At 43.1% G+C, this 12,470-nt stretch overlaps 1 protein-coding gene across 1 annotated transcript in view; it reads right to left on the minus strand.

Annotated features, from left to right (window-relative positions):
- The window catches only part of ACOXL (acyl-CoA oxidase like), a gene marked incomplete at its 3' end in the record, with an annotated part of 406,243 nt that overhangs the window by 178,050 nt on the left and 215,723 nt on the right, over window positions 1-12,470 (minus strand). The window contains exon 12 of the mRNA XM_021710927.1: window positions 2,615-2,768. Within this exon, the coding sequence (XP_021566602.1) occupies window positions 2,615-2,768 (154 nt within the window). The remainder of the gene's footprint in view (window positions 1-2,614; window positions 2,769-12,470) is intronic.

Genomic DNA, 12,470 nt, shown 5'->3' on the forward strand with positions numbered 1-12,470 from the left:
CTCACAGAAACAAAGATCTGAGTATCACATGTTCTCACTCATAAGTGGACCTTGAACAACTATTGTAATACTATAAGAAAGGGATTGACAGTGGTGGGAAACTAGGGGGGGCAGGGAGGGGAAGGGAGGTGGGATTAATGGTAGTCAATATCTCTCTGGGGACAGGGGACACGCCTCATCAACAAGGGTACCTACACAAGGCCTATTTGTATACCTAACCCTTAACTGTACCCCACAATTTTAAAATAAAAAATATGCATTAGAAAAAAAAAATAGTTGATCAGGCCTGTGTGAAAAAGCCTCCATTTAAAAATCCCAAAAATATGTGACTTGGAGAGCTTCCATGTTGGCAAACACATTCACATGTCAGGAAGGTGGTGCACCCTAACTCCACAGGGACAGAAGTTCCTGTGTGAACCCTTCTGAATGTCAGTCTAAGTATCTCTTCATCTGGCTGTTTATTTGTAACCTAAATTATATTCTTTATAGTAAACCAGTAAACGTCTGTTTCCCTGAGTACTGTGAGCTGTTACAGCATATTATTGAATCTAAGGAATAGGTCATGGGAACCCCTGATTTAGAGTCAAGTCGGACAAAAGTGTGGGTACACCACATGTAATTGGTTTCCAAGTGGGTAGCAGTTTTGTGGGGCTGAGGTCTTAACCTATGGAGTTTGCTCTAACTCCAGGTGGTTAGTGTCAGAATGAATTAAATAATAAGGCACCCAATAAGGCAACCCACAGAGAATTATAGAATCAATAGGTGTGGAAAAGTCAGACATTTGGTGTCACGAGTGTGAGTAGAGGACACAGTGTTTACCCTTTAGGGTCTTCTACCCAAGGTTGCTGAGGAGTTACTGGGGAGAGGGGTCTAGAAAGATGGCAGGACTGGCATTCCAGCCCAGAGGAGCAGCCCTCCCACATCATGCCTCTTCTCTAACAGGGTGGGCAGTGAGGTTGTTTCTGCATTCCTGGGTGGTCTGGGGCTGCACAAGAAAGCATGACTAGACAGGACCATAGGATAACAAACAAGGATGATTGTTTTAGGTGGCTTGCTAGAGCTCAGGACTGACCGTGAGAGAACCTCTCACCTGTTGACCTAATCTTATTCTACTCTAGAATACCTGGGTTCTGTTCCCAGCTGCTGTCAGCCTACTATTGGAAGAGACAGCCACCTCCTAGAAGCTGCAGGTGGACACCAGCCCCCTGGCAGGACCCTCCTTAGCTAGGGAAGTTCATGGACAATCATTGCCAGCTGCCTCAGAGGACCTTGGTCTCTGGTCAGCTGCCCCCAGTGCCAGCTCTCACTTTCTTCTCCATTATCTCTCTCTCCCTCTCTCCCCCTGCCCCATGTGGATCCCACAAAACACCCCACATTCATTCCCACAGGAATGAAACAGACATGTCTCCCACCACCACTACCACCATCATAGACTCATCTGCACTCAGTAACCTTAGGAGAAATCATCATATTAGCTTTCAGATGGGCAAACACCATGTGGGAGAAACTCTCAGGCTCTGACCACTACTCTACCTCTGGTAAAGGCTCAGCTCCTCCTCACCCTTCAGGCCTCACTCCTCCATGGGGTCCGTGACTTTGATGCAGAGGACAGGGTGTCAGATTTTCAGAAGCTCATCCTTCTCCTTTTATTTTGTACAGTAGCCTGGACTGGCTCTTGGCTCCTTCTCCATTGAGGCTAAAACTCTATCCTCCTCTTCAGGTTTACAATTGCACTCTTGTAAATATGCAAATATGCAGCCAAGTTCAGCACTAAATTCAGATCAAAGGCCCAGCAGGGGTCACTCCTTTCATTCTTCTCTGGGACGTGTCTCTGGAGGCTCCAATAGCTCACATCCAGGTGGAGCAGTACAGCTGATGCCCGCAGTCCTGTCATGCTACCACATCGCAGGTCCCATGTCCCCTTCCCTCTGAGAACCCACTTGGATCCACCTTCTCACAGGCCCTCGGCCCCCACAAGGGAGTGGAGATTACCTGAATCAGGCAGGCACCTCTGCTCTAAGAGTTGTGTGGGAAGAGGGCACAGTTCCCAACAGATTTCAGAGTCCCTCTCACCTTCCCAAAGATCCATAGTAAGTTTTCTCACACTTTGTGCTCCTCACTGCACGGTTCAGTCAGATGCCCAACGCTGGGGACACACCAGGCAGTCTCTAAGTGCCTTTTGCCTCCTTCCCAGGAGTGGGAAACCCTTGGGGTCATTTCCTGTGCGCCCCCCTCCCCAGGGATTAAAACACTGGAGTCGAGCTCTGATCATCCAAACCTTCAGTAGCCCTTTCCCATACCGCCAAACACCATCACCACCGCCACCAAGTTTAATGATATTCACTGTGGGCCTCCATGGGCCAGGCGCTGTGGACCAGGCATTTTACACACATGCTGTCTGTCAGTCCTCACAGCAAGGTATGAGGTGGACATGCATAGACTACAGGCTAGCAAGTAGCATATCCAGAGTCACAAGGGCAGTTGGAATTTCCACCTGACTCCAAAACCTGTTTTCTGTCTGCTCTATGGTGATCCCACTAGACATGCTGTATCGGACGACCCCTGAAGGTCTGGTGCCTTGGGAACTCATGGAATCTGCCACCCTGGGGCTCACCATGCCTCCGGTGCACTCGCGGCAGTCCTGCAGGCAGCTGATGTTCTCCCAGGTGCTGTAGGCCTTCAGTCCCGCCACCAGAGCCTGCAGTGAGCGGCTGTTGACCAGCTCCTTCCCTTGGAAGATGTCCTCATCCAAGAGGCCCCCGGCGTACCTGTGAGACAAAGGAGAGACATGCTGAGTGCAACAGTGCAACAGTGCACCAGCACACATGTGAAGGAACACCCTGAAGAACAACAGAGGGTTGCTGGTATCTGGGGTAGACCACAAGGCTGAAGGCTGCTCCTATGGCAGTGACTACCAAAGGCTTCATGGGCCCTTCAAAACTGTCACCCTGTGCCATGAGCATATCCATAACCATCACACCATTCTCCTCTTCGAGAAAACCTCTCCTTGGCTTTCTATAAGTTTGCTTTTCTGCCAGCTTATTTATAGGTCTCATCCTTCAGAATACAAAAAAAAATGGTCACTACTGAAAGGAGAAATTATAGTTGAAGATGTCAATTCTTCTGTCTGAGTAACTGATACAATAAACAGAAAATCAGTAATGATGTAAAAGATATGAACAATACTACTAAAAACTTGACTTAGATGACACTTATAGAACACTCTATCTAATAATACAGATGATACATTTTTTTTCAAATGTATCTCTCTAGGTACCCCTTGACCTAGCACAAAGTGGGCGCTATGCTTAGCTCGCTCCCTCTTTTAGTCTACACATGTAGGATCGCATTCTAAGTCATTTCCTTCTATTATACATATACACATCTCTTGTATTTGTCATTTTATATTCCACTTCCATTGAAAAGTATGAAATGGATTGTGTGGTAGGCAGAAGAATGACCCCCAATGTTGTCCATGCCCTAATCCTTGGTACCTGTGAATAGGTTACCGCACATGGCCAAAGGGACTTTGTAGACGTGACTAAATCAGCATTCTTGAGATGGGGGATGATTTTGGGTGAGACAGTCAGGCCCAATGTAATCACAGGGGTCCTTATAAATAAAAGAGAAGTGGGAAAGGGAGTCGGAGGAATGCAGTGTGAGAAGTCAGTTGGCCATTGCTAGCTTTGAAGATGGAAGGGGGTCATAAGCCAAGTAAGACTTGTGGAGGCTGCCTCCAGAAGCCAGAAAGACAAAGAAAGTAGGTCTTTCCAGAGCCCCCAGAGGGAAGGCTACTTTGCGGATACCTTGATTTTAGACCAGTGAGACCAGTCAGATTTCTGACTTCCAGGGTAAAGTAATAAATTTGTCTATTTTTATCCCCATGTTTGTGGCAACCAGTTACAGCAGCAATAGAAAACTAATCTGGATTGTGACCCATTTCTTCTTTCAAAATGGTGCCACTGTTTTCCTTTGCTTTCTGCTGCCCTGCGGGTACAACAACTGTGCAGTGTGTAGCAATGTTTGTGGTTCTCCCTCCATGTGCACTTTCCCTCTTACATTCTGAATTTATTTGCCATCTCTCTCTCTCTCTCTCTCTCTCTCTCTCTCTCTCTCTCTCTCTCTCTCTCCCCCTCTCTCTCTCCCTCCCTCCCTTCCTTCCTTCCTTTCAAGTTGGAGTCTCACTCTCTCACCCAGACTGGAGTGCAGTGGCACTCCTGGCCACCACAGCCTCGACCTGCTCAGCCTTCCAAGTAGCCGGAATTACAGGTGCATGCTACCATGCCCGGCTAATTTTTGGTTTACTGTAGAAACGAGGTCTCACCAAGTTGCCCGGGTGGGTCTCGAACCTGCAGGCTCAGGCAATTCACTCGCTTCAGCCTCTCAAAGTGCTAGAATTACAGGCTGAGCCACCGAGCCCAGCCTTTGCCATATTTCAAAACATCAGTTGTAAAACATCAGTTGGAAAGGTCAGCTCACTTTCTCCCTCTCCTTTCCTTTGGACATCTTCCTATTCATCTTATTTTTAAAGTCTCCTATAAAATGAGTTGTTGTCTGTATTAACTGCTAAGAATAAAAGCTTCACTGCACTCTTTTTCTCTATGCTCGGTCAAATACCAGGACTCAAAAGAAGATTTTCTGCCAGCTTATTTATAGGTCCAGGCATTAAAGTCAGAGATGGTCAATACACTGAACTGGGGACCTCCTTGGAAGCACCTCAAACTCACTGGAAGGAGCCAGGGAAGCTCCTTGAAGTATGGTCTCAGGGGAAGCCAGAAATCACAGTGCTGGCAGTGGCGGGTGTTGATTCATTGATTGTTCTCTATCAACTGAGTACCATCTAGTGAGATGATTATATGGTTTTCTCCTTTATAATGTTAATTTGGTTAATTTTATAATGTGACTCTCCAATATTCAACCAACCCAGTATAAGCTCCACTTGGTCATTGAGTACTATCTTTTTTATATTTTATAATATGTGACTTGCTAATATTTTGTTCACAAAGGATATTGGCCTCACAATGTTTTTGTTTGATTTTTGGTATCAGGGAAATACTCATTAAATGGGTTGGAAATTTTTCTCTTTTCTTTTCCAAAAGAGTTGGTGTAAAACCAGTTTGTTTTCTTTTCTTAGATATTTGATGGACTTTGCTGGTAATCCCAGATAGGGATATTCATATTTTCTATTTCTTCTTGAGTCACTTTTGGTAACATGTATTTGTCTCTTTCATATATGTTGTCAAATGAATTGGCATTATGTTGTTATTACATCAATAACAATATTTAATTTCACCCCTTAATGTCTATAGTATCTATATAGATGTCCTCTCTTTTACTGCAGATATTAGTAATGTGTATCTCTTTTTTCTTGATCACTCTAACTAATGATCTATTGATTTTAACTATCTTTTGGGGAAAAAAAGTGGTTTTTTGGCTTACTTTTTCTCTATTGTTTAGTCATTTTTAAAATCTCAATTTCTGTTATTCTGATTATTCTTTCTGCTTACTTTGGACTTGATTTGTTCCTGTTTTTCTAGGTTCTTAAATGGAAATTTAAAACATGGATACTGAACTTTGCTTCTTTTCTAATGTAAGAATTTAAAGGTATATATTTTTCTCTCAGCACTGCATTAGCTGCATACCACAAATTTTGATATGTTGTACTTTATTTTCATTTAGTTCAAAACATTTTAAAATTTATCTTGTGATTTCTTTTTTTGACCTGTGAATTATACGTGTCATTTAGTTTCCTAATATTTGGAGATTGTGCCATATATTTTTCTGTTATTGATTTTAAGTGTAATTCCATTCTAATCAGAAAACATACTCTGTATGATTTCAGTCCTTTTAAATTTACATAGATAGAGTGTTCTATAAATGTCATTTAAGTCAAGTTTATTAATAGTATTGTTCATATCTTTTACATCATTACTGATTTTCTGTTTATTATATCAGTTACTCAGATAGAAGAATGAACACCTTCAACCATAATTTTGGATTTGTTAATTTCTCCTTTCAGTAGTGTCCATTTTTATTGTACTCTGAAGCTATTTTTTGAACTCTGAAGTAATTTTATTGTACTCTGAAGCTATTTTTTTACACATTCAGATTGTTATATCTTCTTGATGAATAGATTATTTTATCGTTATAAAATGTTCCTTTTTATCTCTGGTTATATTCGTTTCTCTGAAGTCTATTTTATCAGATGTCAGTATACCCACTCCAGCTTTCTTATCACTAGTTTTACATTTTTTGTTATTCTTCTTCTAAGTTATCTGTCTTTTATGTTAAGTGGGTTTCTTTTATAAAGCATCTAGTTAAATCTTAATTTTTAAAATCATGTCTGACAATCTCCAGATTAAATAAGACTGTTTAACCCATTTACACTTAATGTAATTATCAACAAACATAATGAATTTAAAATTATTATCATGAATGTTTTCCTATTTATCCCATATGTTCTTTATTCCCTTTGCTCTTGTCTTCTTTTGATTAACTGAATAGTTTTTAGTATTTCACTGTTATATTTTAACTATGCCACTACTCTTTAGTGATTGTTCTATAGTTTAAAATATGCAACATCCAAACCCAAGAAAGGTTGGTTTAAAGAAGAGAAAATATGCATCATTGGCTTATCACATTCTTCCCTCAAGTTGTAGTATGCCACTTCACAGATAACGTAAGACCTTTCAGCAATACACTCTACCACCACTCCACTCCCCTATACATTGTGCTACTGTGATTTTAAATATGAAGATATATATATAAAACATATAAATATATACAGATATCTAGATCTAGATACAGAACTTCTACATGTTTTATAAACCTCATTACGATTTTTGCTTTAAACAACTTAGCTTTTTCCCTAATCAACTTTATTAAGGAATAATTTATTCACAATGGTGCATTCATGCAGAGTGCACCACATGAAGAATGTTGACCACTGTGCATACCCATGAGAATAACACCACAATCAAGCTACAGGACATCTTCAACATCCCCCAAAATACCTCATGCCTCTTCACAGGCCATTCCTTTCTCCATCTCTATCTCAACTACTGACCTGACCTGTTCTTTGTCACTAGAGACTAGTTATATTCTCTGTAAATGGCATTATACAGGATGTGTTGTATCTTGCGTCTTTCAATGAGCATACAGTTTCTAGATTCATCTGTATTACATATGATTAGTACTTGTTCCTTTTTTTTGCTGACTAGTATTCCATTCTATGCAATGTACACATCACATTCATTTATACATCCGTTGATGAACACTTTGGTTGTTTCCAGTGTGGCACTATTACGAATAGAACTGTTATGAAAATGCATGTACAAATCTAAGAGGAGACACATGTCTGCATTTCTCTTGAGTAAATATACAGAGGTGAAATGGCTGAGTCACATGTCAAATGCATTTTTAACTTTTCAAGAAACTGCCAATTTTCCATAATGAGTTATGCAATTTTTCATTCCCACCAGCAGCGTAAAAGAATCCTAGTTGTTCTACATCCCTGCCAACAATTGATCTTTGTAGTCCTTTGAATGTTAGTATTTCCAGTAGGTATGTAAAGATGTGTTTCTATGGTTTGAATTTGCATTTCCCTGACAACTATGATTGTGAACATCTTTTCATGTCTATTGGCTCATTCATAGATCATTGAATCATTGGATCATTCATAGATCTTCTTTTGTTAAGTGTCTATTCAGATGTTTTGCCCACTTTCTACTGACTTGCTCATAGTATTTTTATTGGATATTTTCATTACATATTCTGCATATCAATCCATTGTCAGATATGCAAGTATTTCCTCTCATTCCGTGCCTTGTCTTTTCAGTTCATTAGTCACAAAAGTCAATTTGGACTCATAGTATTTACCCTCTTCCATCCACGAGCATTTTCTAATGTCTGATATCCTTGTTTCTGCAATAAAACCTACACATGCAAAACCAACACATGCAAAAAATGTCACATTGGGCTTCGTCCTATAGCAAAAAACAAAGGCTGCTATTCAATTACATAACTGAAATCATTAAGCATCATTTGTTTGATTGACACTGGGATGAAAAGAAATTTAATTGTATTGAGAAATTACTAAAAGCAAAAGGCTTGCATATTTATCATCTAGCTTAGTCCTTACAACAACCCCATGGACTAGGACACCATAGCCTCATTTCACAGATGGAAAAACTGAGGCTCAGCTGAGGCTATATACCTAAGTCAAGGTCTCACATGTGTTAGGGCAGAGCTAGGATTTAAATCCAAAGCTCTCAAGTCCTAAGTAGCTTGTTCTTTTTATTATAAATAATGTACCTATCAGTGCCCTAAGCAAGTTTATAGCAATTTAACCAACTGTATACTATAGTTACCCATGCCCTAGGCTGTGACTTTAAAAAAAAAAAAAAACTCTCAGAGAATCCCAGAAATGGTCACTTAAAAAAATGTATACATATGGAGGGGGAGGGGCACACAACATCAGTAAGAGTGCATGATCCCAATCCAGGAGGAGTGAGGTCCAATGGGGAGGCCCAAACTTCACCTCTCCATAGACCACTTATATACCCAATCCTGACTTGTACTCTACATCTTTATTTTTTTTATTTATTTATTTTTGAGTTGGAGTCTCACTCTATCACCCAGACCGGAGTGCAGTGGCCTCTCCCGACCACTGCAGCCTCGACCTGCTGGGCTCCGGCGATCCTTCCGCCTCAGTCTTCCATGTAGCTGGAACTACAGGCGTGTACTACCACGCCCGACTAATTTTTTATTTATTGTAGAGATGAGGTCTTGCCAAGTTGCCCAGGCGGGTCTCAAACCCGCAGGCTCAGGCAATCCACTCACCTCGACCTCCCAAAGTGCTGGGATTACAGGCTGAACCACTGAGCCCGGCCTACATCTTTACAATAAAAAAGAAATTTTAAAAATGTATATATGTGATTCCCCACCAGCCTCTCAAACCACATACACACACACACACACACCCCTCCCCATTCCCAAGGGTGGAAATGAGTGAGTAACAAGAAACAAATAGGCATTAAGGAAAGAATTGTGAGACCCTTCTTCCCCTACCCAGCAGTGACCTGACGACAGTTCTCTATGCTGCTTGCCTTTGATTTTTCTTCACACTGCCAGGTACAGTACACTACTGAGAACAAGCTGTCTCTGGCCAGGTGGAGAGGTACACTCGTGGCCTTTGTTGCACCCTTCTGTCTACTTGAAAGGGAAATCTTCCAAGTTCAGTGTGTTTCAGAGTATAGGAAGAGTATGTCTTGAGAAAATTTGATATAAGAAACCCATAGTGGTTCAAAAGATACATTAGGAAATAAGGATTCTTATAGCAAAATTATTCTTCATTTCTCAACATGTGTGTTTGCTAGGTGATGCCTCTAGAGATGCAAGGTATTTGTTTACAGGTTATACCCACTCCAAGAACAGGCAAATAAAAAATAAGTATTAGAACCCACCATCGCGATAAGATTCAGGAAGAATGCAGTTAGAATATATCTAAAGCCAAAAAGTCAATGAGAGGGCAGGAATTCATTTACAGCATTTATTTTACATAAAAGAATCAAACAAGACTTTTTGGCAAGAAGACAGAGAAGACTTGGTGAGTTTCTGCAAACTGTGAAGTTCTGTCCATTCATAAACAATGAATTTGTTCATTTATTCAGCAAACATTCATAATGTCTTACTTTGTGTCAGGTAAGGTTCCAGGTGCTGTAGAAACATCAATCAAAAAACAATGACAGAAAAATCCCCACCCTGTCGATTTGTCTTGAGACATTAAATTGTGTGCTACGTAAAAATCTTAGGACAGTGCCTGGTACATGGCAAGCACTTGAATAATAGTTAGCAATTATCTTAAATTTTATCCTCACAGGTGTTGGGTGAATAGAGATTGCTGTAGACAATGTCTGATTCTCGCTGACGGCCTGTAGCAGGGAGGGCTCCGCGGCCCCTCCTCCTGGAATGCAGCCTGCACAGCTTGAGCTGCCCATTTGACCTGGAGAAACCAAGAGGAGAGGCAGACCCAAACTACTCCTTTTGGCTAGTGCACTGCAAATATCTTTTTTTTTTAAATAAAGATTTTAGTTATCGTCTAAGCCAGGAAATATACTTTGTAGCAAATCTCCAAAGATGATTCTAAAGGGACATACCAGCTGCCAACTTCCCTGACCAACTCCCTCTTAAACTCCTTCACAATCAGAAACTTCTGCTTCAGAGACGATCACATGATTTAAAAGGAAAACTTCAACCAATGTCCTGGCCAGGTGTGATGTAGTTATACAAGGCAACTTGACTCCATTAGGAAAAGTGACCTGTTCAGAGAGCTGGACGCTACTAGATTGGAAGAAGCCAAACTACAGATCCCCAATTTCTGTGCCCACAGAGTTCATGATCACAAACCAAGTAACGGGACAATGACAAGGGGAGCCCAGATTGCTGCTCCAGGAGGCTTATGAGGGGGTCCTTATTCCAGAAGAGTCTCCAGGAAGGTGTCTCAGAAGAGATGACAACCAGTACTAGGTCTCAAAAGATAACTATGAACTTCCCAGGTGAAGGAAAGCAAGAGTGTGAGGGGTGAGGAGGGTGTCTGTAAGGAAGGTTGCAGCAGGAAGGGCGGGAGCACAGGATGGGTATGGAGGCCCGCGGTGGACACAGGTAAGAGGCCAGGTGGAGGTGGCAGGGCAGGGCAGGGGAAAGGAGCTCCACAGCCACACGCAGGAGCTTGGATTTCACCCAGTACAGAAGATGCTGGAGGTCCTGGGAGGGTCCCAGCAGGCAAGTGGGAATTCAGATTTCATTGCAGGTAGATGCCTGGTGATTCCTGGAGGACGGATTTGAAGAGAGCCAGGTTGGATGGATGGGACCTGGGGATGGGCCAGGTGAGATGAGAGGGAGGGTGGGCTTTGAGGGAATTCAATGAAGGAGGTAAAGTCATTAGAAAGTGGTGATTGGTAGGACAGAAAGGTTGAGAAGTCCTGAGGGTGATGGCAATAACAACTAAAATTTATTGAGCACATGCTACTCCCCAGACCCTATCCAGAGTATCTCCAAATATTTACTTATTTAATCCTTCTAATAACCCTCTAAGTCGGTATTATTATTCCCATTTTATAGGTGGGGAAACTGAGGCATAGAATGTCAGTGGCCTTTTTAAAGTCACACAGTTGGCAAGCGGCAGGATTAGGATTTGCCCCTGAGATTAACCCTAGAAGGCCTGTTCTTCACTGCCATACTGGAGCATTTAGGATGTACAGTGTCCTAAGCACATTCCATGTGTGAATTCATTGAATCTCCTGACCACCCTCTGAGGTGGAGACTGACATTCACACTCTGTTTCCAATAAAGAGTTCAAGTAGTTGCCCACATGGTTGGCAAGTGGAAGGGCTGGGCTTTGAACTCAGGATGGTTTGGCAACTGTTCACCTCTTGAGAACTTTATCCCTTCCTCTCCTGTGAGGCTCTTGGGATTGGTCCCTGGGTATTCAGTGAACACAGGTTTGCACAGGCCTGAGGGGGACAATGAAGGGGAGATTTGGGTCTGCTGAGTTTGGAACACAGAGGGCATCAGTGGTGGGCGCAGCATGCATGTCTTCTGAGACCCAGGTACCAGGTGCCCACTGGCAAGGTAACAAGTCAGGAAGCAAGGAGGACACGGCCAGCACCCAGCAGTGAGAAGTGGTCCTTATGCATCATTTCCTTCTAATAACCCCTAAGTCGTGTGTTATAATGCCAACGGCCCCACAAAAGGGGTTAAAAAGATGATCCAAGCCTATGTGGCCATGGCCTAAAGCCGAAAGTAGGAGTCCTACCTGGGCACAGGTGCCACCCAGGCAGGGCTGTGACCCTGGGTTGGCTGCTGGATCTCCAAGACCTGCAGAGGCACCTGAAGCACAGGCAGTGTGATGAAGGCAGGAGGGGAGGGCTTCACTGGCTCTGGATAGGGTGGGCGGGGAAGCCCTCGACAGCTCCACGGGGCTGTAACCAACAGTGCTGCTGGGCTCCTCCCCAAGCCCCCTACCGGACTGCTCTCTCCTAACCAAGCTGCATTGCTCAGCAATGAGTGGCCGGCCAGTGGTTCCCACCTCTTCCAAGACCAGACAGGCTCTGAAAGACATCGGGTCTGTCCTCCCCTTGGCTTAGGGCCAGGAAAGCGGGAGGCAGTGTGAGTGAAGGGTGGGCGGGCTCCAAAAGGGATAGCAGGTCCTCCCTGCCTCCAGCCCTGTGGAGGCAGATGGGGAAGGAAGGGGGTACAGACCTTCCTTCACATAAGGTCTGCTGGCCCACTTGCTATTGCCAGACACCAGATAGGTATCATAAGCACCTCCTGGCAGGGATCACATCTGACTCAAGCCCCAGTGAATGTCCTGGGCCGAGCAAGTAGGGCTGCCAGATTTTTTTGTTTTTTAAGTTAGAGTCTCACTCTGTCACCCAGACTGGAGTGCCGTGGCCGCTCCCGGCCACCGC

Source organism: Carlito syrichta, unplaced genomic scaffold (assembly GCF_000164805.1).
Source record: "Carlito syrichta isolate Samal-C Ts95f unplaced genomic scaffold, Tarsius_syrichta-2.0.1 Scaffold301652, whole genome shotgun sequence".
NCBI lineage: Eukaryota > Metazoa > Chordata > Mammalia > Primates > Tarsiidae > Carlito > Carlito syrichta.